The sequence below is a fragment of the Octodon degus genome, unplaced genomic scaffold (assembly GCF_000260255.1).
Source record: "Octodon degus isolate 3935 unplaced genomic scaffold, OctDeg1.0 scaffold00043, whole genome shotgun sequence".
Classification (NCBI taxonomy): domain Eukaryota; kingdom Metazoa; phylum Chordata; class Mammalia; order Rodentia; family Octodontidae; genus Octodon; species Octodon degus.
The window spans coordinates 9458460-9486208 of NW_004524619.1; the positions used below are offsets into that span (position 1 = coordinate 9458460).

The 27749-nt window shown below is 50.7% G+C and overlaps 1 protein-coding gene across 1 annotated transcript in view; it reads right to left on the minus strand.

Moving 5' to 3' along the window:
- Cacna1d (calcium voltage-gated channel subunit alpha1 D) overlaps positions 1-27749 on the minus strand; it is a 342405-nt gene that overhangs the window by 6290 nt on the left and 308366 nt on the right. Inside the window, exons 36-45 of the mRNA XM_004631686.2 lie at positions 27436-27563; positions 27199-27295; positions 24223-24325; positions 23522-23623; positions 19004-19134; positions 5710-5823; positions 4723-5090; positions 3791-3817; positions 2817-2966; positions 1394-1560 (exon numbers count right to left, since the gene is read on the minus strand). Of these exons, the coding sequence (XP_004631743.1) occupies positions 1394-1560; positions 2817-2966; positions 3791-3817; positions 4723-5090; positions 5710-5823; positions 19004-19134; positions 23522-23623; positions 24223-24325; positions 27199-27295; positions 27436-27563 (1387 nt within the window). The remainder of the gene's footprint in view (positions 1-1393; positions 1561-2816; positions 2967-3790; positions 3818-4722; positions 5091-5709; positions 5824-19003; positions 19135-23521; positions 23624-24222; positions 24326-27198; positions 27296-27435; positions 27564-27749) is intronic.

The following is a 27749-nucleotide window of genomic DNA, read 5'->3' on the forward strand; positions in this document are numbered from 1 at the left end:
ACAAGATGCATGCAGTGCCTCTCTGGGTCCAAACTGGTCCTCACATCCCCTTGTCTGGTGTGTGCTGCACAGAACTCTGGAGAAGGAGGTCGAAAGAGAACACAGCCAGAGAAGTTCAGGGTCGTCCCGGCCTGAGGTCTGAACTGAGAGCAAAGCTCTCCACCTCCAGGAGGGAGAGGGCGCTGTTCCTGCCAGGCCAGGCTCTTGGCACTGGGGCTGGACTGTCTCTGGGAGGGGCATGCATGTGTCCCTTGGGTGGTGTGGACAGGTGAAGAGGTAAAGGCACAGGGCTGAGGTATGCAGTGGGCACCACAGGGCAAGGGGCCTCTGCCAGTCCCCTGCCCCCTGCATACTTCTAGTATTTATGACATACAGTTCAACTTCATTCGGCAGCATGTGCTTGGGGCTGCACAATTAAATATTAACCATGGAAATGGGGCTGTTTACACTCCCCAGCAGGTCATGACAGCTGTGGTGAGGCGCAGGGCTCCAGGCGGCACCCAGAGTGCTCTGCTGAGCAGGAGGGAGCCGCTGTGTCTCAGCCATCTTTGGTTACTGATTACAGTCCTGCTTAAAATTAAAGCTTCATTACTCAGAAACTCAGAAACCAGCATCCAAATGCCTGCACATTCAAATTTAAAGCAGTGCCTGGAACTAGCAGGGGCCACTTGATGCCCCGCCTCCCCTTGGATGACCCAGGGCTGAAGCCATAGTCACGGCTGCAAGAGAGAAGCAGGACAGCTCTCTGTTGGAGGGTCCAGGAATGGGAGTGCCCATCCCAGAGGTCACCGCCAAGGCCTAAGGCTGCCCCCTGAGCACAGGTACCTGCCTAGCTGGGGCACAGGGGACAGGGAGGGAGGAACTGAGGGGAAGAGGAACAGGGCTGGGTGGGAGCTGGGGAAGAGGCACAGACCCTAAGAATTCCCAGATGCTCCTCACACAGCTTGGGCTGGGCCAGGCCGGTAGATCCCCACCTGAGCCAGCCTTCCCTCTTGGAGCTTAGCTTGCTGGGCGAGGAGAGGGATGGGACTGATGACAACAAAAGTGCCTGGACATCTTGCTCCCCTCTCAGGATGGTTAGAATGTGGGCTCAAAAGTGATTCTGTGCACACAGGGAGTCCCTGCTGACCGTGTGTGTGTGTGTGTGATTTTGAGTGTTGTATACTGCTTTGTTCTTCCCCAAGAGAGCCAGCGGCCATGTGAAAGTGTTAGAAACTCCATCACGATGGACCAGAATGAGAGAAAAAGGAAACACAATGCAATCTCCACCCAGGAGACTTAGTGACAAGTGGCCCCTGACACGGTCCAACAAATACTCCAGGTCCCCCTAGGGTGCAGGGGGGATAGGCACCCTGGGAAGAAGCTTCATGCAAAACAAGATACCCGGCCTCACATGGAGGGGTGGGAGGTAGTAGGCGTCTCCTGGGAGATCTCCGAGAATCATAGCTAATAGGGGAGTCCTCGCCATCCAGGTAGCCTTGCGGGTGATGGTAGCCGCGGGGCCTCTCGAAGTCCATGGTTGTGCTGCCTGGATACCTGTTGTAGTAGCTGTAGTTTTGCCTAGAAGACAGAAAGGTATAAAGAGAAGCATATGTGGGCTTCTGCGCAGAGAGCCCCACCCAAGTCCCTCCCCCATACTCAGTAGGGCTAGCAGACAGGCAGCCTTGGGTCACGGAAGACACCAGGTGGAGAGCAAAGGCCACAGCAGGGCAGCTCAGGACTCCTACAGGCCTATGACGAGTGCCTGCTAGGAGCCTCCCCAGGGCTGGCCCGATGGTGCCCACAGGACCTTGTCTGCATGGGGTCCGTTGCTTATTTCCTCCCACAACCCCTGTCCTAAGAGTCTACCTGCTGCAGGTGCCAGGCAGGCACAGGGACATCAGGATGCATGAAGCCCAGTGCCCACACCCAAGGAGCTCAGAACGTGCCAGGAGCCCAGAGACTCAGTGCACAGAAGGGAGGTAGTAGGCGTCTCCTGGGAGATCTCCGAGAATCACAGCCAATAGGGAGTTAGGGAGAGAAGGGAGGAGCCAGGCTGGAAGAGCGGAACACACAGCAGTGCTGAGGGATGCCTCAGCTGGGGGCTTTCTGTAGAGTACAGGCTCTTGAGAAAGCGGACTGAGGCCAGAAAACGTAGCTAAGGTGAGGCCCTGGAGAGGCAAACACAGGGCCCATGTGCCCCGGAATCGGTGCCTGGGGTAGTCAGGTTTTGAGGGAGGAGAGCACACGTGAAGGCCACACTGGCTCAGGGGCTGGCCTCAGCACAGCTCCCCTTCCACGGGCCCTGATTATGGGGAAAGGGAGAGATGCCGTCGCGAAGAGGGCAGCGGACCCTGCACCACTCCGTGTCCTGAAGCACAGCACCTATTTTAGCCACCGACATTCTTCCTACAATGACAGACACTGGGAGGGCTACCTCTGTGGGGGGATGCTGCTCTGATCTCTGTCCCCTCATCCCTAGGAGAGACCCCTGAGGGAACAGGAAGCAGGAGCTGTTCCCCGAAACCTAGCCAAGGTACAGGGCTGGCCAGGCTACGATGCCAGTGGAAACCCAGGGTGGAGTCCCCAAATCAGCTAAATCAAAACTCATGTCTCAGAAATGGGGTCTAAAGGATGGATTAACCCAGCCTGGAGCCCTTATTGGAAGGCCCAGAGAGGTGTGAACCAGGCCTCTGCTCGCCTGCTGCCCGGTTCCTCCCACCTCCTCCACCTTCCCCTGTCTGGCCAAGCTCGGCTCCTGGGACTCTGCAGAGAATTCTGAGTGCAGGGACAGGAGAGGCTGGGCAGGATGGCTTCTTGGTTCCTGGGCTCCTCACCTGCTCCAGGTGGGAGAGCTGTCTTCCTCGTAGCACTCTTCACTACTGAAGTACTCCTGCTCCCCTAAGCAGCGGGAGTCCCTGAAGTAGCCGTGTATCTCTGGGTCTTCTCGGCAAATCGTTGGGAGTTGCTCATCTCCTGAGTCGGACCTGCAGTCGGAAGAGAGGTCTGAAAGCCTGGGAAGCAGCCTGCAGCCTGCAGCCCTCCCAAGGAGGTCCTGGCATCTCTCCAGGCACACTGGCCTCAGGAAGGGATGGCCAAGCCTCTGGCAAGGACGCTCCGCATGCATGGTCTCTTTCACGCCCTGAACAAAGCTGAGGCTGAGCTGCTTGCTCTGGAGCCAGGGCACAGATGTCCCACAGCAGGCAGACAAGAAGATGGATGTGGGGCACCGCACAGTGGTCAGAAGTCCTGGCTGGAGGAAGGACCCTGGCTCCTGGGCCACCTCTTCTGACCTCTGCCCTAGCTCCAGTCCAGTGACTTGGACCTAAACAAAGAGCCCTCCTTATGGCTGACTTCCCATCATCAGACCAGGAAGGGCAGGCAAGCTTTGGGGACAGTCACAGGGGAGGCGCTCTTGTAAAATGTGAGTTCACAAGGCTGCCCTACCCAATGGTCCTATCATCTCCCTGAAATCTGGCTCCTCCCAGTCTCAGGAGAACTGGCAGCCTCAGCGGCATCGATGCTTTCTTCAAAGGAACGACTGCGTGAGCTTCCTCGGACTGTCCACTCCCTCATGTCCTGCCCAGGCCCCAGTGCTGGAAATAAAGACTCACCCTCATCTACCCTGACACAGCAATCATTCTGCCTGTACAGCACACAGGCAAAGTCACCACCTCCAACCCCAGTCCACAGCCCTGAATAGGAAAATCTGAGCTACCTGGCTCCATGAAGTTGTTCTCACTCCCCAGAGATGCCAGTTGCTAACAAAACAGCAGTTTTTAACACAAAAACACAGGCAGTAAACACATACCTAATGTACGTTTCATAATAGCGCGTTCTATCCAGGAAAGGCACAATGAGGGAGGGAGAAGATAAAAATTAGACACTTCCAGCAACATGAAACACTGCAGCTATCAGGCAACTTCCTAGAGGAAGGGGTGGGCAAACTATGCTGTGCCCACTGCCCGTGGGCTTCTGTATGGCGCACGATCCAGGGACAGTTTTCACATTTATAAAGGGATTAGGGGAAAGAGAAGAGAAAAAGTCCATCAGCTGTGAGTGTATTCAGATTTGGGCATCTGTGATGCGGTTTTATGGGGACACACCTGCTCCTGTTCACTTAAGTACAGTCTCAGCTGCTTTCACCCTTCAAGGACAGAGCTCAGTAGTGCAAGAGAGAATGTGTGGGGCTAGGGAGATAGCCTGGCGGGCTAAGTGCCTGCCTGGCAAGTGCAAGGAACTGGGTTCGATTCCTGGTACCACATTCTGTGCCAGCCCCAGAACCCCAGACCCACTGAGCCAGCCCCCGAGACCAGGCATGGTGGTGCAGGTCTGTAATCCCAGCACTGGGGAGGCTGAGGCAGGAGGATCACTATGAGTCTGAGCTGGGCAGCAAGACCCTATGCCAAATAGATTTTTTAAAGAAGAAAGAAAACGTGTGGTTCTCAAAGGTCAACGCGTGTGCTCTCTGGCCCTTTCCAGAAGAAATCTGCTAAGCCCTGGCCCAGTATGTACCAGCACAACTGGAGGGGTGGGGTTTTGTGGGTGCTGCTCTTAAGAGGTTACCCCACATTGCAGGACGTAGGATGGCAGGTGGGTCCTGTCTCTTAGGACCCTCACAGGGATACTTGGGGGACACCCACAGGAAACTCCATGTGTCAGAGCCTAGGACAGAGACACCTTTCTCCACAGTTTCGACCCGGCAGATACTCTGATAGCGCACCAGCACATTTGAAAGGTTACCTTTTAATACTGGACCATCTTTGAGGCTCCCGGTCATGCTTGTGGGAGGAATGATGCCCATTTTCAGACACATGCTCAAGGTTCCCAATGCTGGGTCGCTTTCCATGGGCAGCTTTAGACATATTGGCATTATTGAGATTGGCATTTGTTGAGGTGGGAACTTGCTTTCCTATGGAATTATGGTTATGATGGTTATGACACACCGAATTTCCTGCTGGAGGAAACAGCGGTTTCTCAGTATCACTTGCAGGTGGAATTGAAGGCCTTTGGACATGCAGGGGACGGTGGGTAGTATTGATCTGCTGAAGGGAATCTCTCCTATCACTATTAACATGATTGACATGGTTTCCAAGCAGGGCACCATTTCTCTGCAAAATAATGGGAGACAACACCAGGTAATTTAACAAGTATTTGATGCAGGCTAACTATGTTAGGCAACTTTTTCTACATGAAAAGCAAATTCTAGGTAAGCTGACACACAGTCTGGCTCAATGGTCAGGGTGGCATTTGGTTCACGTGGCCCCTGAGACACGAGGAAGGTTACTGGATCCTGAACCAGGGAGCAAGTGCTCATCTGTCACCGGAGTGCTCTCTTCCAGTCGCTCGGAGTCGAGGTGGCCTGTGCAGGGGGGAGGAGGCACGCTCTCTGGCCTGGGGGCTAAGACCCAGGGAGGGAAGGAAGGAAGTGTGGACAGTTGCCGGAAGGACCCAAGACGCTCCTCCTTGGCAGTGGCTGTGGCCAAGCTCCTCGGAAACTGACAGCCGGGGCAATGGATACCGGGTGGAGGGGCTGGCCTGGCCTAGAAGCACTGCTGGGCAGAGAGCGCCAGGGGGGAGCTGGGGGTGGGGCACAATCTGCCAGCCCTTCTAAACCCTGCAGCTGGTCTGCATTCTCCAGACTCTCCTGTGGATCAGTAAGTGCCCCAACCGGGGGCCTGCCCCACTCTCTCCGGGTGGCCAGTGTGTAGCTGGGCGTGGAATAATTACTTTGAATACATCTTCTTCTTCTCTTTTTGTTTCCTCTGGCTCATCATCTTGCAAATCACAGGAGATAGCACGCCGGATTTCTGGCCCAATGTCATGCAGTGTCCTTAATCCTGCCTAGATCAATGACAATGGCAGAACAAGTTAGACAACACGAGCCCTGGGTTCAGCCTGGAGCTTGGATTTGCTCCTGCCTGGTTCAGCGGTGGAGAAGTTATCTCTACCGTGGGATCCAGGAACTGACGGCTGACTAACCGAAGGCAGCCTTGGGTTGCTGCGTGTGGCCAGGGGTCACAGGGTCCTCGAGTGGAACACTTGAGGCCTGCTCCTGAGTGCTCCTCTGCAATACCCCAGCTGTAGGAAGTGCCTCGTGCTTGCTAGTGCTAGGACGTCAGCCATGGCCCAGGGTTTAGCCACGGCCTCTGCCTAAATGACAGTCTTTGGCAAGATCCCTGAGCCTAAACAGGGTAGAGAGCACTGCCCAGCTGTTCTAAAGGGAAGGTGACAAGTAACCCCTCACTGCACCAGAAGGGGACCCAAGGGCAAGGGCCAGAGGAGCAAGCAGATCAAGAGGGCATCACGGTCACTGTCTCTGCTGAAAGGTCATGAAACAAGTGAGTGACACAACACACTGCAATCACAGCACACTCGGACCACAAAAGGACAACGGACAGTCGCACAGACCTGGCTGCTATGCGGGAGGGCTGCGGTGGTTCCCTATAGTGCCTGGTCTGCAGTCTGGGAGCAAGCTGGAGGCTGCACAGTGAGGAGTCATGCTCTGAAGACCACGAGCTGTCAGGCAGCACAAGACCCACGGGGTGATCTGCCTGGCCCCCTATGGAAGTTCTGCATTTCCCAAGGGCCTCTCAGCCTGCCTACCTTGCTCCATCCAGATCTTTGGGGCAGAGCCTGGGAGAAGCCTTTGCATGGTTCAAACGCACAGCTTTGCTAGGGAGACGCTGTGCAACCCTGAGAAACTACAGATGGGGAAAGGTGCAGGCTCAGCTCTGAGGATTTAGGATGCTTTGGCCATCAATATGAAGAAACAGCCTGCTGACAGCATAGGGACTACACAGCTACTTTATCCTTTCCCACAAAAGACTGGTCTCTGAAAGATGCACTTGCCCTCTGCACCCAGGTCTGCAGCGTGAATCTAGGCAGCCCTCCTCATTTACCAGCAATGCTGAGAAGTGGCAGAGCAGCTGAGACGCGGCTGAGGTCTTCACTTGCAGCTTAGACCCAGTGCCGGAGAAGTTTGCAGAGCAACAGCTGCTAGCAGTGCCAGGGCCTTGAGGAAGGAGCCTGAGCGCCTGCTCTTTTCTCTCAATACCTTCCAGAGAGTGGGTATCTGTGGCAAGGACATGGGCAAAGTATGACGAGCCCGCCTGAGCTCTTCATGTAGTGGCACAGATGCTGGTAGTAGTGGAGAACAGGGGAGGGGGGAGGATGGCAGCTGCAGTCACGCTGGACCCAGCAGGCTGGGGGGGCCACAGTGTGAGGATGTTCAAAACCGATCTTCTGGCTGGGGAGATAGCTCGGAGGCCTAAGTGCCTGCCTGGCAAGTACAAGGACCCAGGTTCGATCCCCAGTAGCGCATGCCATGCCAGCCACTGAAACTGGGCATTGTGGTGCATGCCTGTAATCCCAGTGCTGGGGAGGCTGAGACAGGAGCTAGGAATCTGAGCTATGCAGTAAGACTCTACCAAATAAATAAATAAGGGCTGGCCAAATAGCTCAGCGGATTAAAGCGCCTACTTAGGCAGACACAGTGGCCAAGGTTCCATCCCCAGCCCCATGCCAGTCCTGCCCCCGGGGTGCACAGAGAAGGTGATTGAGACTGGGCATGGTGGTGTATGCCTGTACTCCCAGCTCTTAGGAGGCTGAACACAGGCAGATCACTATGAGGCCAATCTACGTAGTAAGACCTTGTACTAAATAAAATTAAATGTTTTTAAAACATGATCTTCTGCAGATTCAGCAGTGGTATATTAACTTAGAACGTAAAATGGCATGGGAACTTCCCAGGAGGTCATTTATAAAAATGGCCTTGTTCTTAAGAAGCCCCCTGTGAGCAAGAGAGTCTGATCTGAACCCTTCTGTGAACAGAGAACAGCAGGTTTGTCTGTTTCATGAACCGTGAGGGGTGAAAGAGATGCCAGGAGCCCAAGAAGTAAAGTTTCTGGCTAGAGGTGTCAGGCCTTGTAGGGGACAGACAGACACGGGCCAGGGTGAAAGCATGCCCTGCTGTGAGCCATGAAGCTGCTGCTTGCTCTTCTGCCCTTACGATCACAGGCACGAGATGTGCTCGCATACAGGCACACGCTCGGCCATGCACGCTTCCCCTCTCCAAGGTTTTCTGAGACCAGCACACTGCAGTGAGGGAGTGTGCCATTCTGTGGAAGTGTCCGGAAGGGAACTCTGAGCTGTGTGGGCAGAAGGTCCCGGGCAGCCCAGCTGCAGGCATGAAGACAGCCCGTTCCCAGCAGGACGGATGAGTCTGCAATATATTCATTCAGTTTCCTAGAGCACAAATTTCAAGGGAGGATAAGCTAAACAAGGGTCTCATTGTCTGATTTTGGATCAACCGGAAAGCAAAGCCTGTTATATATCAGACAAGGCTTTAGACTGTTGGTGCCTCCAAAAATAACCCTGGCCCACAGTACACTATGGTATGCGTGTTAATTCACGTTACGAGGCACCAGGGGCCGGGAACACTGAGTTTAAACAGCAGACAGTCCTACTTACTGCCATTCAACTGACTGGACTAGCTCTGATGAAAAGAAATACAAAACTATTTATTTGGATAATTTTTAACATCATCCTCTGTTGATGGGTTGACATTTCACTGAAATACACATGTAACATGATTGCATAATAAAAACAAAAACGTGTCTCCAGCATGTCTTCAAGTGATACACAAGATTGGGAGTCAGTCAACAAAAGCACAGCAGTCAGACATGAGACAGAGGAATCTGTTCGCAACACAAATCATGAGGACGGCTGAGAGGCGGCCCAAGGTACCACTTCCCGAGATAAGTAACAACATCTTCGTTAAAAAGACATCAAAGGAGGAGAGAAAGCATCACTCTTCCCAGATACAAAAGCAGAAGTTTTAGAAATCATGATTCTGGTTCGCTTGTTACGCGCAGGACAAAGCACACCCAGTGAGAGTTGGCTTCACTCGGCTTTCACACGTGAGCTGGGGTGGGTGGGTGGGGGGTGGGTGCGGGGGAGGATCTGGATGCTCCCAGACTAGAACGGAAATGAAGCGTAAGCACAGCACCCTGAATTTATTACATATCACAAAACATGGTCATGAAGTTTTGCTAGCACACAGATCAAGCTGTAGGGTAGCTCAGGCGGCTCCAAAAAATTCCAGAGGCACAAGTTTCAGTTCCAAAAATGTACAAACAGCTGACTTAAACCCTTGAAAAAAATGACTTATTCTTTCACACCCCTAAAAATAACATTTTTTTCATGAAATAAACACTTTACAATCAGTAAATTTATCATTCTTTCATATTTTATGTCTGTGTTCACCTCTGCAAAATATTATTTTGATTTGAAACATGATCATTAGCACTTAAATCAACAGAAAGCCATAAAAAGTCATTCTATTAACATCATAGTAGAATTATGGTTTTGAATAAACACAGAATTGCTATAAAATATAAACATTATTGACTTGTTTTAAGATGTCCAATCTTATAAAATATTAAACAGAATCAAGCCTAAGTTCTGGTTGATTTTAAAATGCTAGATGTTATCATAAATATTTATTTAAAAAGGAAACATAGGCGCTTTGCCTGTGGACTGATGCTTTAAATTTTAGACACCATTTAATTGGAATTTTATATTTACTCTACTCAATGATTAAGTCACCCCCCCAAAAAATCTAGAAAATCTCTCTAAACATTTCTGAAGCAACAGCATAAAACCACGGCATTCTGACATCAAATATGAACACTCGTTTACCTTTCTCTTACCCACTTTTAGGGTTAAGCTTCTCCTACCTGGATGCATTAGCAATGCCTTCTCTGCCTGTCTCCCCAAAGTAGCTCTGTCAGACACGGCAGCCACCTGCATACACACGCACGTGCACGCACGCAGGCACACACACACACACACACACACACACACACACACAGACTGGCCCGGAACCTACACTGTAGCAGTGGAGAAAAGACAGGCAAGTCTCCAGCTGGGACTGGGCTAGGTCATTCATCTTCACGACGCTGGCGCCAGGCTTGTGAACTCAGGCCAAAGAGCCTGCTCCTCCTCAACTGGCAGGCTTCACTCAGCCAAGACCAGCCCAGCACGCAGTCATCTCACCAATGACAACCTGTGCTTAGCTCTTTTGCAGGAGTTGGCCTGCACCCAACTAGAGGGGACAATTTTAGACTAACTCCGTGAAAGGAAAGAACTGGAGAGTAGATTCTTACAGAATAAACCTGCTCATCTACCAGCTGGCCTCCGCCTCCTCCACACGCACAGACACACCCCTTGTCATTGCTTTCCTCCAGGGAAAATATCATGGTGTGGCCTTTGTGTCCATTGTGAACAGTCCTTGTGTCACACAGAAAGGGCTAGACTCATGGGCACACACACTATTAGTCATCCACAGTAATTCTCTCACTGGAAAGTCGGCGGTTGCATCACCCCCGCGAGTTGCCCTGGTAGTGGGAGCCCTTGGCCATACAGCTCAAGGAAATGCAAGGACAAAAATATTTAAAGGAATCTATGATTTTTCCCTAAAAACAACCTAATGTCAGACCTGTTTCAGGTCTGTCTTGGTTTCTCTTTTTCCTTCTCTGGTGCTGGAACTCAAGCCTAGGACCTCCTGCATGCTATGAAAGAGCTCTTCCACTAAGATGTACCCTAGACCTCTACCTTGATTTTTGATTGTAGTTTCAACAGGAGAATCAGACAACTCTTGCCAGTTCCCTGAAAGTGGAGAGAGTATACTGTACGATTTAGGCCCGGTGGATGCTGTAAATCACAGCTCCACTGTGACAGCATCATGCTTCTGTGGTCAGGAGCCCATCTACTGACATTCTGCTCCATCAGTGATGGAGAACCTGTTAAAGAGTTTTCAGTGATACAGACAGCCTGCTACAGCATGTGTGCTGTAGGCTCACCACCACTGTGCTAGATCCCGGGAGGACTGACCAACATGATACCCACCTGCTTATATTATGTGCCCAAACTGGAAAAAGGCCAAGCAGGGACTTGGGGGCACTATGCCTGCTCATCCCATGCTGCTCCGCCAGCAGAGCCTCTCCCAGACTCCCACCTTCAACACTGCCATGAAGAAGCCACTTGCGTCTATTGGGAAAGAGTCTCAAAGTGATCCTCCTTCTGACTCAATAGAAGAACTTTCATACTGCTATCAGCATGGAAATGACAAAAGGATCGTGAGTTGTCACTGTAGTTTGTCCTATGTTTGCCACTTGGAGATGATGAGGTTTTTAAACAGTTTCTACTATGCACTAGCTCAGACTGTCATTCCCCCAGATTGGCACAGGTAGTGAGATGTAGTCACTGCAGGCACCTTAGCCGGAACTTGGCTGGACACCCGGCACATAGGCAGCCCTGTGTCTGGAGGTGCAGGCTGCAGAGTAGGACAAGGGTTCCAGTTAGGGACAGTGCCACCTGCAGTAGTCTCTCGAACACAGAGCTATCAAAAGGCACCAGGATCTCTGCTTTTTCTGTGGGGGAGGGGTAGATTATCCCCCTCGAGCAGTGGCCCTCAAGGTATGCTCCAAGGACCTTGGGGTGTCTCGTGGTACCTTCATGGGTCCGTGAGATCACTTCAACTTGTATATTATCTGATGTTCTTCGCCATGTACACTCACTCTCTCTCATGGGAGCCTGCGAGCCTTTTCCAAAGCGACACAACATAACATCTTTACCTGGGTGTGTTTGTGCTTGCATATTTTTATGTTTTTAACATTTTTGTTTTAATCTCTAAGATACTAAATATTGATAGACAAGGGTCCTCAAGAATTTTAAAGGCTAGAAAAGGGCCTCAAGACCTAAACGCTGGAGAACTGCCAGCCCGCCTAGGCTCCGACAGGCGACACAGCCTCATCCCAGCGCTCACACTCCCCACCTCCCTTTCCTGTGATTGCACTTGCTTGCTCCACTTGTGTCCTTTCTGTGGCTTCTCTGGCTTGCTGCTGGCATTTCCAGATGGCTGTCTTCTCTGTGCCTGAGAGCGACATGCCCTTCCATATGCCTAACAGCCATTTCTCTTGGGTCTAAGACATGCTAGGGACAACAAGTTTACTAGATATTTACTTACCTATCCTGGATCTGCACATTTCATTTAGCAAGCAAGGCCCTTCTTGTAGACAACTGAACCATGATACACTAGGGCTACTGAGAGACACTAGGTTTGTATTATTACATACTATGCTACAATCAAGATTTTCACTACTATATAATTTGCTTTAACTTCTCTTTACTAATTCTACATTTTCAAAGTTTTTTTTTAGTGTAACAATTACTATTCTCAGAATGGAACAATCTTTCTGTTTCAAGAAAGCATATGAAATATGGGCAACTGTATGGCTTAGTTTTAACTGGACTGTACCGTGGGTTTGGCACACTATTTGAGAAGTGCCTGCTGCCCGATCCAACTTTTGCTTCCCTGTGTTAGCTACTGGTCTGCCCCACTTCTTTCATCCAGGCGCTTGTACATTCAGCATTTGGAGTCCGCCGCTGGGTAGGAAGCCTGCTGTGGCGTGCCTGGGAAGATGCTAAACAATAAACTTGAGCAGCCTCTTACAACTTCCTTTACACTGGAAGCCATGGCACTCCATCAGGATTTTAAGAAAAGCAATGGAGTCTCTCCGAGCCTATGAGCCCAGTTTAAGGAAGCCCTGCTCCCTTGCAAGCAGGAGGTAGACGTCATCCTATGATTTCTTGCTCTTTCAGAAAAAACCTTTAGCTGCCGGCCAGCTGATGCCGCTCCCCAGCAATGTGCCCAGAAGGTACAGGGTCCTCTCCGTTCCTTTGAATCATGCCCTAAGTCCTGTCCAGAAAACTGCCACTTTCCAGCTTTTACTTTTTTGCAAGGGACGTGAAAAAAGATGAGCGCAACTCCATCCAATGGAGGTGTTCAAAGCCCTTCCAGTAAATACAGATCTAGGAGCAGTTGTTCACACTGGCCTTGGAAGTCAGAGGTGAGCATATGCTCTGTCCTTAACTGTGGAGCAGGTCAGAGATCAACTTAGCAATCACCCACCTGCACGCCCTTCAGTTTCTCACCTGTATGTGCAATACTGACCAGCTTCCCTTTCAGGGATAACACAGCAATTATCAATAGATTCTTGAACCCTAGAACACCCAGGTACTGCCCAGTCAGAGCAGAACCGGACCTCTGGACCACAGCAGGATCCCAAAAGTCCCCTGCTAGCCCAGGCATTAGCCCTTTGGTTGCTGGCTCATTGAGGAGTGTGGGGGAGGGGCCAGGCAGCTAGCAGGTGGCAGGGGACCAAGGTGCTCGGGACCACAACCATGGCTCCAGGTCTGCTTGGTATCTTCCAAGTAGCCAGCCATCCTGGAGAGTGCCGCCAGGTTTGCAGCCTCACGCCCAAGCCCACGCATACCGGGCTAGGCCAGAAGCAGCAAAACTGCTGCTAGGCCCTCAGATTCAGTCGTCAGAGTCCCTACAATCAGCAGTGAGCTCCTAGACTCGCTATTGTCTACATGCGTAGGAGCAGAGCTGGGCCAGGCCCATCCTCATAGCAAAGCAACGAGGTCCACATAACTTGGGGAAGGTCAAACCAACCTGTGGCGGCAGCCTGTGAGCCCAAGAGGCAAACGTTACAGGCACAGAGCAGCAGTTGTCGGAGAAGACTTGGGGGCTGGGAGGACCCCCATCAGTCATGCCTAGGACGGGAAGGAAGGAAGGGTGCTTCCCTCTGGGGCCATCACTTCAGCCTGCCTGGCCTTCCGGGCTCCTGCCTGCCTGGATGCTTGGAGGAAGGAGCACTTCCGGCAGGGGCAGAGCTGCCCAGAATGTGCCTCTCCCCTCAGTCTCTGTCCCACACCTGTATGCCTGTACGCAAACACACACACGCACACACACACGCACACATGCACCCTCGCTCCTGTTGGCGCATGTCAGGCCAAGGAAAAGGGGATTATGAGCTGCTTTTCTCTGCGTAGTTCAGAGACTTCAATTTTTTCAATTCTTCCTCATGACCTTTTACTCAGCTTACTCCTGAATATTGATTCACAAATGCTCGGAGGCCACTCAGCATCCTGGGCCCAGCACCAGAGGAGGGACTCCTTGGCCCTGACTTGGAATCAGCCGAGGAAGTGAGCTCCGGTGCCCTCATCCACCAACTTCTCAGGCAAACATCTGGTGTTCTTTCACCATGAGAACACAACCTGCTGGATTAGCTCCACTCACACCCTTTGTGCGTTGCTTACGGATCTTTAAAAGGGGCAAATTCTCTTTCTGAACAGATAACTACTCTACAGAACAGAAAAAGAGATAAAAGGAAAGTAAGAATTTCTTAAAGTTTTGGTAGTAAACAGGCATATGATATTATTATTGTTGAAGTCTTAATAATAAGCAATTATACGTTCAAAGTGCTTTACAATCACTTAGCTATTCCTCACAACAGCCCTGTGAGGTAGGTTGACATTAGTACCCCCATTTTACAGATGGGGAAACTGAGGCACAGAGAGGTTAAGTGTCTTGCCCAAGGTCACACAGCAAGTGAATGCTGGAGCTGGGATTAGAACCCAGGTTCCCTGACTCCCCGGTGTCCTTGAAACTAGACCATACTGCTTCGAAAGAGGCATCCCAGACTGGCTCTGAGCACGAATTAAAGACGAACAATGTTAGATGAGGTTTGGGGATGGTGGCATTTCCTGTGGACACGTTAGGATGGAACCTGAGGTGTTGCCTGGACTGGCTTGGGCATGCGGGTGTATGTTAGTTTCAATGGGTGTATCTGAGATTTCTGGCCTGTCCACTTCTCACTGCATTCTGCACTGGGTCACTGCAGTGGGCCTGGCCGGGCGGTGAGGAGGTCATGACGTTTGGCATATAAAAGGAACTCCGTTGCTCAGCGCCAAGGGGCCTGCCGGTCTTGGGGAGTCCGGGCAAACTAGGGATGCAGGACTTTGGAGCAGAGTCAGCCGCCCGCCTGAGGCAGGTCTGCTCCTTCGTTTTATTTTTTTAATATATATATAGTTTTTGTTACTGGCCAGCATCAGGAAGTTGTGTTCATTTCATTTCTCTGTGGGGCAGCTGCCCCTTTCCTTTGCTTTCTCTCACTCTGTCCCTTTCTCTGAGTCTCTGCTTGGAAGGGAAAACAGCGAACACTTGCACGCTCCCTTTTGTGACAGGGAACCACCGCGCGAGCAGTATCCGCGACAGGCAGCCACGGCTCCTTGCGTGAGCCACGGCCCCGCTTCCACCTCCAGAGGAGGGCCTTGCTTGGAAGGGGTCTCCCCGGGGCCTTGGGTTTGCTCTTGCCTGCATTTCTCCCGAAATGCTGCGTCAGTAGAAATAAGCCCGCGTGAGTGTTTGCCCTTCCGAGGCCTTAGCCACAGCGCCTCCGACTAACCAGCTGGGTGCCGTAGCTCGGGAGGAAGCGCTAAAGCATCCGTTCAAGCATCTGAAACAAACGAATCAGCTGGTGAAATCTCATCTGTTAGCATCTCTTCTCCTCTTAGACTAAAAAAAGGAAAAAAGGTAAAGAGAGCCCTTTTCTGGCTTTAGGTGAAATCATGCTTTTAAAAAGGAAAAAAAGGAAGCTCACTACTTTTCAAACTAAGGTGACAGAGTAATAGGACTCTCCTCCAGCGGACTCTCGGAGAGGATCCCGTCATCTCTCTCTGTGCACTGGGCCTGCCTAGGGACCTACGTCAAGGCACACTGCAGGTAAGAAGTCACTGGAGTCCGGTTCACTGCCCGCATCTCCCCTAATCCATCTGCTGGCTGGGGCATGGGCTGTAAAATCGTTCAGCCTGAGAATTTAACTCTGCATAGCCAGAAATATTGTTCACCATCAACTTCCAAGTAGGATTTTTGAAAAAGAAAGAGTGTCCTTCTAGGACTGTTCCTATCATTCAGATGGGTGGGCTCCCATCCAGAACGTGACGGGGGAAGTCTTCCTCGGATTCCACCAGAACAAATGAAATGCTTGAATACTGGGAAGAAAGAGAAATGAACAGAATTGTCCCCACTTGGGACTTGTCTTTGGGGTGGGAGGCTAGACAGGCGTGCCTGCAAGTGGCACGGAAGTCGCCATTTGGAAGGTGCGGTAGTGTGTGTCAGGTGGAAGGGCCTGAGGGTTTCCATGGCTGCCAGGTGTGTGCCTCGATTTCCCTGCTTCTCGTGGAAACTTGTAGGTCACTTGGATGCAGCAAAATGGATGAAGAGCAAATGCTGGGTCAAACTCAAGGGCTACAGTGTGTAGGATGAGTGCGAGAAAATTAAAAGGCCCGATGCAGCTTCTCTCTGCTTCCCTCTGTAGAGGGGCTGGAGAGAAGGTTGGCTTTAATGATAAGGATGGATGGATCGATGGATGGAAATGGCACACTCATTCAGATCGCAGAGGCCAGAGGACACCGGATGCCAAGTTTCCCTCCTCCCCCGCCCCACGGAGGCAGAGCCCCCAAGTCATCCTCCTTTGTGGAGAGGGTGATGCTGCAGTTGGTCCCAATAGAGGGCTATCAGGTGGCACCCACGGGGTTCGAACCCGTAGCACATCTGTGTGCCCTTGGAAGCCCATCCATGGAACGGGGGCGCGGAGAGCCCAGGCCAGTCCCGACAGCTGTTCAGGCAGACTGCACTCTGCGGCACAAGCACATATGTGTGCATGTCTCCCTACGCTCACACTACAATGCCACCCTGCGCTGCCCATCAGCAGTCAGACAGGAGCTGCGTGGCACCCCTTCTCAACAAGCCGCACCACCCTCGGGGCTTCCTCGGGGATGGACTTCCCTGCTCACTGCACAGTCAGCATGTCCCTCCTGCGGCTGACCCGCTTCCTTGACTTCTGCATCGTCATGTAATATTTCATCCCACAGAAAGGAAAGTCTCCTCATGCTAATTAAATGTGGAGTCACAAATTGCATTTACAGCCAGTTCCCTAACTGAGAAAGCCAAAAATGTAATTAGAATTATCCTTCAAGGAGACAATTTTTTTTTTCTGTTTTAAATGCTTGTTTCAGAATCAAATGCATTTTCAGAATTTATCTGTCCAGATTCTCAACACAACTTAATTTTCTAGGCTGTGTACTCAATGTAAATTATATCGAGTTTGCCTCAACTCCCAATGGAGCCATGTGAAATTGTGTCGATGTCATCTAACTAGAAATACTTGAATTCCACCATGGAAATAAAGCTCTTTCTATAAAAAAATAAAATGAAAAATGTTTAGGACAAAAACACCCTAGACATTATTGCAACACAACGTAACAGTCTTTAACCCACAACCTACGTAGTGTTGGCACCATTTGAATCGTTAACTTAAGACTTGGTGAATACCATACACCCAATGTCATTACTCAGTCATGTATTACTTACGCAAGTTTTAAAACATCACAACACCATGTACATACTCATATTCTACAGTCACTAGAGCAAGCACTAAAACCACCTGATTGGGAAAAGCCACCTGGAAGGTCAGGAGGTGTATGAGTAACTTTGTACCCAAGAGGTCATCAGTCCTGCCCTCCACAGGAGTATGAAGCCTCTCATGACACAAAGCTAGGCTCGTTACAGTAAGCTGTGAGGCAAGTCATTGACGAAAGGTATGCTTTCCATCTAGAGAGTCCCACCAGCTAGGCCCCTAGCAGAGCAAGCAGTTCCAAGCTCAGAAACTGGTAGCTTCTTCATTCGGGCAGAGGGCTGCTTGAGGGAAGCGCCTCGGCAGCATGTTAATCTCTCCCTCTCCCGGTGGTCAGGCTGGCCATGTGGCTCCCAAGAATGTATAAACAAGAAATCTGTTTGAATTTGCCAACATCATCTTTTCGGGCTAGGGCTAGTTGTGAACTGAAATCCAAGGGGAAGGCTGTCAGTTTTACAAACGAGATTGACAAAAAGTGTAAACCCTCTGATCTATGAGGGCAAGAAGCTACTTGACTATGCCTGGGACTCAGGGAGCTTCTGAGAGGACACGTGGCGAGAACACAGAGGTCAGAGATGGTCTTCAGTGGGAGTCACTGTCCATTCACAGGTCTTCCTCTAGCCACTGTGGCCACCCAGGCAGCACAGAGATTTCCCCTTACATCAGCCACTCGTGTCCCGCAGGCCATCTGCTGGCCCACCGGACACACATGCACCCCGCCTCCTCACTCACTGTCACTCGCAGGGATTCTCTGTCACAGCAAGATCACAACACTTCCATAGTTACCAGCTCTCTGAACACCGAACACCACCAGGCATTTTCCGTGGAAAAAAGTGAAGGACTATCCTGTGTTGAGGCACATTAACAGGTACCTACAAGGTCACATTTAAGACATGTGACGAGGACATAAAAGCAATTTGGCATAAGCCTAAAAAATCAGATGAAGCATTTCTTTATCTCATTCACAATGGACTTAAAATACTCCAGGGAGCAGATGTGAGTGTGGTGTGTTTCCGCCCGCTTGCTTGCTGACCTCTGTGGCTCATCCTCTGGGAGGACAGGGGCAGGGCTGGGTGGAGGAAGTGAGAGGAGCCCTGAGGCCGGCTGGGACCCCACAGAGCAGCACTTGCCCAGCAGGCCTCGTGGCCGTCAGGAGACAGCACACAGAGAGAGACATGCCATACACACGCATGCGCACACGCGTACACACCCACACACGCACACACACACCAGTACACACTAGGAAGTGATGAATGTTACTGAAATGGACCCGAAACTAACAAGCAGTGGGGTAAGAAACAAACAGAAACAAAACGAAGCACTTGCGTTCGGATGGAAAGCTGTTCACTGGGCAGCCAGGCCACGAGCCCGGGGCTGCGGCGAGGGGGACCTGCCTGGAGGACACTGCCTGGGGAGGAGGCTGGGGGGGTGCGAGGGCCGTGCTCGCTCCTCTCTGGCCTGGCCATCCTAGGGCCATTTGGCATCAGGTGCAAGGCACAACAGGAGAAGGCAAAGTGGGGAGCACTTACCTTGTGGCCCAGAAATAGCTAGTCCACATTTGGGGGAGTATGTAGTATCTCAGTTTAAACAAAATCCTGGTGGTACTGCTCAACCATGAATAGCCAGCTCTCTAGTATTTCAAATAAGTTCATAACATTGTTAGTGCAAAGAGAAAACAAAACAAGAGAACAATTCACCTGTAGGGCAATGGTGGTGTTCTTCGCAGGGTACTTTCCCACCAGTCCTTGTTCTTTCCGTTTCTTGAATTTCCTAAAGTAGTCCTGTATCAGGAAAGTGGCATAGAACTTCCCCACGGTTACCTCATCATCTAAACGGAGAGAGCAGACACAGCTCTCCCGGATCAGCACATTTGGACTGAAAGCCTAAACACTTGCTTCTGGCTGGGGCAGGGCTGGGGTGGAGTTGGGGCGGAGCTCGCGGTGCGGGCGAATGGCACCGGGCGCGCCGACTATGCCTCAGGTCGCTTGGCTAATGAAAAGCAAGGCTTCGCAAGCTCAAAGTTAGAGTCAGTCAAATGAACTGATACTCGGCATTGCAGAAAGTGACATATGTGTGTCCTATGTAGAGCAGCATATTAGTAACACTATGGAATGTTATTTGGTTATTTACTTAAAATAAAAAAAAATTAAAAAGAAAAACGTTTCATGGGTCATGTTTTCATCCTTGTGCATAGAGATTTGCATGTGTAATTACCATGAATATTAAGGACAATTAAACATCCAAATCCCTATTTCTCTAGATACCTACAAAGGTGACATAAAAGCTCAGAAGGAAAGGAAAGTTCAGAAAAGTGACTGCAGATCCAGATTTTTCACACATTTTCCCTATCTCTGCCAATGAGCTTGTCAGGCCAATTAGTGGCTTTCTGCACTGCAGTGACGGCTCCAACTAACTGCAGAGTTGAGCTGGGCTTATTTCTGCTTTGTTCAGGAACAACCTCCAACAGGGATTCCTGGGGAATCAGAACTCTGCTGACAACTGTAGAGGCGATGCATGAGGCAGAATAGAGGCTCTGGCTGTCCCATGGTGAACCGTCTTTGAGATGTGAGTGTACTCCCCAGGATCCCAGAGGTGCATGGCAACAGACCCACGAGGTGCTGCAGTCTCCCAGGAGGAAAGCTCAAGGGCACCCTGACAACCAGGGGTCAAAGGCCACGGAACTCAACTTGCAGGGGCTGCAGATTTGCAGGCTTCTGGCCACACTGCCCCCGTAAAGATGCTGAACAGGGCAAGTGATTCAACCAACCTGTGCTTGCACTCTCATCTGTAAAGTGAGGACGATCTCTTAGGGGACCTGTGTCAATGATGTGAGAGATGCCATGAAAGCACTCAGCCCCCAGATCGAGCTGTCCTCAGGGCCAAGCCCTGCATGACCACAACCAACAGAGATCCTGTTATTTTATTATGTTATTTATCAGCCCAGATGAGCTTGGCTTAGCTTCCCTTTTAAACTAGGAAAGTCCCGCAGTGGTACAGAGCCTACCAGTATCGACCAAAGGCTCTGCGTCACATGTAAAAAACATGGCCCTGATCGGTCTTAGGCTTGTCTAACCTGTCCACAGCAGGGAAAATCTCCTCCACCCCATGATCAGCTCTCCAGCCTCTGCCCATTTGGCCCAGGGTACATAAGGATTGTCAGCTGTAGCTAGTCCTCATGATTACAGGCGTCCACATGGGCCTCATGGTCCCTCCACAACTCTGACACAGCTTCTCTGCACATCTCCTTAAGTGACTTGCCCAGGTTGGCCGAGCCAGGTCACTATGTCTCACAGAGCCCAGGTCCTCCCCTTATCCGTACTACCTCCCTAATGGCAATGTAGCCCCAGCCACACTGGCACTGGCTTCTCTGGGGCTGACACAGTCATCCCTGAGCTACCCACAGGAATCAGGCCAGCTACTATCTGGTGAGTACATCCAGGGGCCCAGGGAGAGTCTCCACCACCATGTCAGGCTACCCTGTGGGTCCCCCGGAAAAAGCACCCACTCTATCTGTAGAAGGCCCACCTTCTTGCATCCCAGGATGCTTTGAGCAAATGTAGGCCTAACTTTCACCTTTCCTCAGCCTCTAGAACAGAACCAGGCCCACCCAAAGCTCTGCAGGGCAGGATTCAAGGGCCAGTTGTCTCCACTGAGAAGCTGAGGTAACTGGAAGACTGAGGACAAGAAAAGCCAAAGCTCCAGCAGGACAGGAAAGGAAAGAAGAAGGGGAATGAGTGTGGTGGAGCCATCTGTGCTCAGGGCTGGAGAGCGATGGGGTCAGCTCTGTGTTCTTCAGGGCTAAGGAGCCAGAGACTCAGCCCAAGGATGACAACCGCAAGGCGGGAAGGTCTTTCAGGAGAGGGAGCTTTCTGAGAGGAAAGGGACGTGAGACAAGGGCAGTGTCAGGCCGCTCCTTATAGCCATAAGCTGTTCCTAGCACATGCTTTGCCACCAAGATCCCTTTTTTCACCCAGCTCCTGATGCCTCGTGACACCTCCTGGTACAGCACCATCAGCCAAGTCTCCTGAGACAAACACCCCCTTCTGTTCTGCCTCAGGGCCACGGGGGCTTCCTGAGTACCCTGTACCTGCCAGTCCTGGCTGGCCCTGTTCCTTCTGCTGCTCCTTGGCCAGGCTGTGGGGCACTGAAGCCCTCAGCCTCTGGGGCCCCCCATCCTCTTTCCCAGAGAGATGTATAAGGAATGTCATCATTTCCTAGGTATGCCAGTGATGCAGGGAAGATTGAGAATACTGGTCTACTGAAAGATAAAACAGGAAAAACAAAGAGATGGATGATCGGTACAGATAACAAAACCCTACCTGTAACTGCCCACTCAGTCTGAATGTCGCTGCCTTGTTCATCATTAGGAGCAGCAGCATTTGCTGGAGATTCCGCCTGGAGAAGCGCTACCCTCCCACTGAACAAACACTGTCTGCTGAGCTTGGAGACTTTCCTCTTCTGAGACCCCAAACCTTCGCAGGTTCCACAGTCCTTGCAGCCACCCTGGGACAGATTAACCTTTACCATCCTAAACCCGATCCATGTTAAGAGACAGAGAGAAAGGCCAAGTCCCACTTTGGTTCAAGAAAGGGGGAGAATATTCAGCCTGTGTGAGAGGTTTGGTAGAGCTAAAAGCTTCCAAAGAAAGGTGTTTATATATTGAGTCAACTTCTGGGCTTTCCGTCCAGTAAGATGAGAAGATAGGAAGTTTCACAGTAGTGCACTGTACGATGGGAACTCATGTGGGAGTGAGACTGGCCAGGAGAGGGCGCGGCTTGAGAGAGACCAGAGCCAGTAGAGAGCAGGGGGTCCTCAGGTGCACTGGGTGGGGTTCCATGGGCAGGAACAGCCTGCTATTCTGAAGCATGCATCTGTATTTCAAAAAACATTGTAGGGGAATATAGTTGAAGAGAGACAACTCTGATTCCATGCCACCACCCTGAAACAGAATTGCTTCAGAATATTCTGAAAGACTGAGAGTTGAAAGGAATGGAGGCTGCAGAAAGAGCTCAAGCACATTGTTACAAGTTTAAAAGCAGGTCCTCTAAGCCATGCGAGCACCTGGACGTGCAGCTGAAAGGAAAGAATGGAAACCAAAGAGGAGTTTTAAACGTGCAGTATCAGGTCTCTGTAGGGAGCAGGGTTCCCTACGTGGGGGTGTTGTTTTGCACCTGTTTAGCATCTCTTTCTGAGCCGGTTTCTCCTGCGTTGAGCTGGCAGCCATGCCCACTGGGGACGGCTCGCTTTGGAGACGAATGCTCATGTGCTGCGTGCTTCGGGCCGAGGAGCAGAGCTGGTTCATGCACTGCTCTCTCCAGACCTGAGCTGCACCAGCCGTGGAAGTAGTGGGAGCAGCCACCGTCACATTTCCACTAGTTACAGAAGTCACTGGTTGCTGCTCCCGTCCCCAGGTGAAGGGTGGGCTACAGTGCTACGGGGGTAGCAGATGCTGCACCTTTAAAACTCGAAAGCAAAACAGTCTGAAAACAACCACATCAACTCTATGTGTATTTAGACAAAAATGAAAAAAAAAACCCAATGTGTGTGCATATATATATATATATATATATATCACATATGTATGATATATATAAGTTCAAAAAGGTTTAGTCAGTTAATTTGTGACAAATAACAAAAGGAAAATAAGCATACTTTGTTAGTTCTGTCTCTACTCTAAGTTCTACCTTACTAAGAGGACACCCTTGGTAGTAAATCTAGCCTTGATAAGAACATTTCTTAATTACCACTTCCTGAAAACCATTTTTTTTTTTTTTTTTTTTTTGTATAAGACATCAAACCCAGGACCTTGTGCTTGCCAACAAGGTGCTGGGCTGCTGAGCTATCTCCCCAGCAACTGAAAACCATGTTTCACGAGAAGTTTCCAACAGAATATTAAAGTATAGTTGGAAACTAGTTTCAAATATTTCTGTTTAGACTAAAAATATTGGGGTTTTGTTTTGTAGCAGTCATCTTATTCTCTGCATTAATTCCTCCACCAACAGGCAAAGCCCGCTCTGGCTGTGTAAGTGTTGGTCCCCTCCCCATGGAAGCCTCTCTGCCCGAAGGGTCTTCATTCACCCTGAAATAAACCTTCAGCTATTGGCCTAACTCTGATGTGGAATGCATTCTGCAAACACTCTCTAGGCTTGCTGGACAGGCTGTCACTAAAACCAACACTGTAGCCAAGAACTAATTAGGAAACAGATTACACTGACCACCAGCAGGAGGGACCACTTGGTCAAGTAGCTTCATGCTGGTTTTTTTCCAGATTTTCTTGATCACAGCTCGAAGTTCTTCATTAGCTTGTTCCAGGTTCCCTGAATACAAAAAAGAAAAAGCAAAACAAGCCTTGCTTCTGCTTCTCAACCTCCTCTGTCTGGCCTGGCCTAGAGAAGCACACTGCCCACGGATGGGACTCCGCACCCATTGTTCTGTCCCCAGTCAAGGTGACTCTTCCCGCATTCATCAAGTAGTCAGCTTATTAAAAGACTGATCTTAGCCCATCCTAAGGGAAGTCCCTCCAGTGGGGGAACGTTCATGTTTCACCCTGAAATTCAGGACTCTGACCCTTTCCTGCCCTCCCACAGCCAGGACTTACTCCCTCCCCACTGTGCCCAGCCAAGAAGGCTTTCTCTTTCTCATTGTTGCCAATCTTGCCTCTGCCCTTGGTGGTCCAGCCTAACCTTCCAAGTAATCTTCCAACTCCCACTGTATAGTCCTGTCCATGCCACCTAACCTTAGCCTTCCCTAAATGGGCTAACATTTGTCCTCTCATCTAATATGTCAAGATATTCGCACTGCACCCACCACCCCTGCCCAGGTGTCCCCTTCGCCAGGACAAAGCCCAGGGAGGAGATGGAGGCGGGAGGCCACGTCTCCTCCTCCCTCCACCCGCCTGCCTCCAGAGAATGCTCACCTTCAGTCTTGATCTTGAGAGCTGTTCGGACCAAAGCAAACAGGGTCGCATTAAACATGACTGTCCCATCACTGTTGAGAGGCATGTTCATGGCAACTAACCTCTGCGAACAGAAAGGAGAGCTCCTTGAAAGAACAAAGATGCTTCGCGACACCCACGTCCCTTTCTGAGGTTTATTCTCACCCAGTCTCCAGTCAACCTTCAGTTCAACCCAAAGCCCTTTGGGCGCACCTTTATGATGGTCACTGCTGTGTGCTAAGTAGAGGGGCCCACGGGACACCTAGATACTCAGTCAAACATCATTTTTCAGTGTGTGGGTGAGGGTGTCCTAGTAGAGATTAGTGTTTGAATTGGTGGACCATAGTCCATCCAGTACGAGTACCTGGCCATCATCCAATCAGGGAGGGCCCAAGAGAACAAAGGATGGAAGGAGGTTGAATTTTGTTTTTGCCTGCCTGCTCGAGCTTGGACATCTGTCTGGGACATCTGTATTTCTTGCTTTCAGACGAAACTCACACCACTGGCTTCCCTGGGTGTCAGGCCTTGAGAATCAGGCCCAGACTTAACTGTACCACCAGCTCTCCTAAGCCTCCAGTTGGTAGACAGACAACAGGCCTTTGCAGCCTCCATAATCCTGGGGGTCCATTCCTCATAACAAATCCCTTTATCCACGTGCATATACATGTGTGTCTCTGTGTGACTATATATGTAGTTATACATATATAGACAGACAGACAGACACACAGAGAGATAGACACATACATCCTATTGCTTGTCTCTGGAGACTCCTGACTAACAGTTTATCTTCTGTGAGCGATCTGGGATGACAAAGATTAAAAGTGTTTTGTGAAGCATGAAGTCTAACACTCGGATTCTGTGTTTTGTGTGCTAAACAACAGAAGCTCATCATTTGGGTATTTTCTTCCTTTCCTCCTTTCTAGCTCTCCTTGTATCCTGGGTTAGACTCCATTCCAGGTACAGCCTTAAAGCTCTTCGGAGGGCTGGATGATTAACAGATGCATAGGCCAGACAAGGCCCGGGCCTTCGGTTCTCCATCGAGGCTGTTAAGGTTAGCCCCGGCCTTGCCCACCAGGGAGGAGCTGCACAGGCGGACAGAGCTTCCCCAAGGGTGTGGCCTTGTTCAGCAGGACTCACACTCCTTCCTGCAACACCAAGCAGCCAGGAGGGAGGAGGGGGTCGGGCCAGGGTACCCTCTCTCGGCCCCAGTCACCTTGCCTGGGACACAGTGAGACTTAGAGCAAGGATGTGGGGGGAGGAGGTGGTCAGCTGTCCTGGCAAAGAATCCTAAGAGCCAGCGGCGCATTCCTGCAGGTGCGCCTCTTGAGAAGTAGAGAAAGTCATAAGCACTAAGACTTTTGTGCCTGGCACATCACACGTGCTCAATAAATGGTAAAATGTTTAATATTAAAAAATTTAAGTATCTTTAAAATGTTGTCTACGTCCATCCCAAAAGAAAGTTTTCTCCTCCTGATTTAAGGACCAGAATCTTGCATTTGCATGGCCAAGCCACCTAATTTTCTAGCCCTACTATCAGCCTTCCCTGTCTCCAAAATCAGTGCAGGCAGCCAGGACACCTCAGAGACTTCTTTGTTTTTCTGGAAAGTTCCCGATGACAAAACGAATAACCTTGTGCCTTGAGCGCTTTTCCGACCTTTATATAAAAGGAGCTAGACAACCAAGGCCAGACAACACCTGAATAGAACACATGAACAGCGCTGCTGTTGTTCTTGGAAAGCAGAAAAGGGCCTGCTACAGGGTAATTCACAGCAAGACTGTCCGCTTCTACGGTTTATTTTCTGTCCCAGCATGCAGAATTCTGCCCGATGAGAAGCCAGGCCCCTGAGGAGGACTTGCCCATGTGCCTGCCCGGACCCTAAGGGCAGGAGGCATGACTATAGATCGGAGACTTCTTTGAAAGCTAAAATGCAACACAGACATTGCTCTGTGACCTCCGTTCCTGTCTAGAGCTGGCCTATCACCCTGGAGTGGCGAGACCCTTGGCCCCAGGATCCCTGCAGATCCACAGGGAGCAGAGACCAGCTGCCACGCAGACCGGGCGGACTGCCTGGAAGAATTTCAACAGATAATCTGCATTCCTTCTTTCTGTTGCTACCACAGACTTAAGGTTTCCTGCGAGATCTATGGAAGGAAGAGAAATCTCAACTAGAGTTCTAGAGAGCACGGTCCCATGTGGAGAGGCCAGAAATGAGGTGGGGGATTAGCGTCCAAGCCTAGAGCCCAGGAAAGGCACCCCAGCAGGGGCCACGAAGCTCTGCAGTGGGGGGCTCTGTGCAGCCCTGTCCCCCAGCACCCAGGCTCAGAAACAGGCTCCCCTTCCACACTGCCCTTTCCGCAGCAGTCCGCAAGCTGCAGGCTCTCTCTCCACACTCCCACTGCCCTCATTTAGAGACCCTGGCTGGCCTCCTCTGGGAGTCTGCTTCTCTACACCATCAGATCAACTCTCCAGAAGGAAACCGGGAGTGCACATTTCTCCCGGAGTTCTCCCTATTATGCCTGAGACTTGGCATGGAACAGATCACTCCTCACTGCTTGCACCTGCAGCCTTCTGTCACTTCCTCTTGTACCCTGGCCACGTGGCTGGTGACACAGTGACTTAGCAACAGCCACTCTGTTGTCTATTCACCTGCCTGCTGGGTTGCTCTTTCTGCAATGTCCTTCCTGCCTCTGAGAGACTCCTACATCTCTTCTGGCCTCAACTCAAAAGTCACTTTCCCCGCTCCCTACCCAGTGACAAGCTACAGAGGGTCCTTCCTCCTTTCAGTGCTCTTGCCAGGGTTCCCTAACTCTCACTTACATATCTGAGAGTCTTACAAGGCTGGAGCCATGCGTCATTCATCTCTGTCCGCAGCACCTCCCAAAAGACCTGCCCAAGGGCCACTTAGTGTCTGCTGGACAAGCCCTCACTAGAGAGGTTGTGAGGCACACGACGCTCACCTTACACGCCACTCTGTGGGGGCATAATTTCCCGAAGCCCAGAGGAGGCTGGATGCGTCGGAGCAGGGTGACCACGTCGAGGTGTTTTATCCTTCCCCTGAAAGCAACAAAGCAGAGCCTTCAATCCAGGAACAGCATCAGCTGGCCTGAGCCTTCAGTCCAGCTCGCCTTCTATCAAATCACAAGTGACATTCCAGAACATTCTGCATGAGCCAGACGGGCTCTTTCTCAACTTACTTTGCCTCAGGGTCATATTCTGACCATATTCTTTTGAATTCATCTAAGTGATGAGGCCCTAGAATAGACCAGTCCCGGGTTAGATAGTCAAAATTGTCCATGATAACAGCCACAAATAAATTGATGATCTGAAAAAGCAAATCAGAAAGAGAGAACTTTAGCTATAGTGGAACGGACTGGTCAAACACTACCTAATCCACATATGTAAGATTTTTTTTTTTCTTTTTGTAGTACTGGAGATAGAATGCTATATTCCCAGCCCAGGCCTTCATTTATTTATTTAGAGACAGCTCTGAGCTCAAACTTCTGATCCT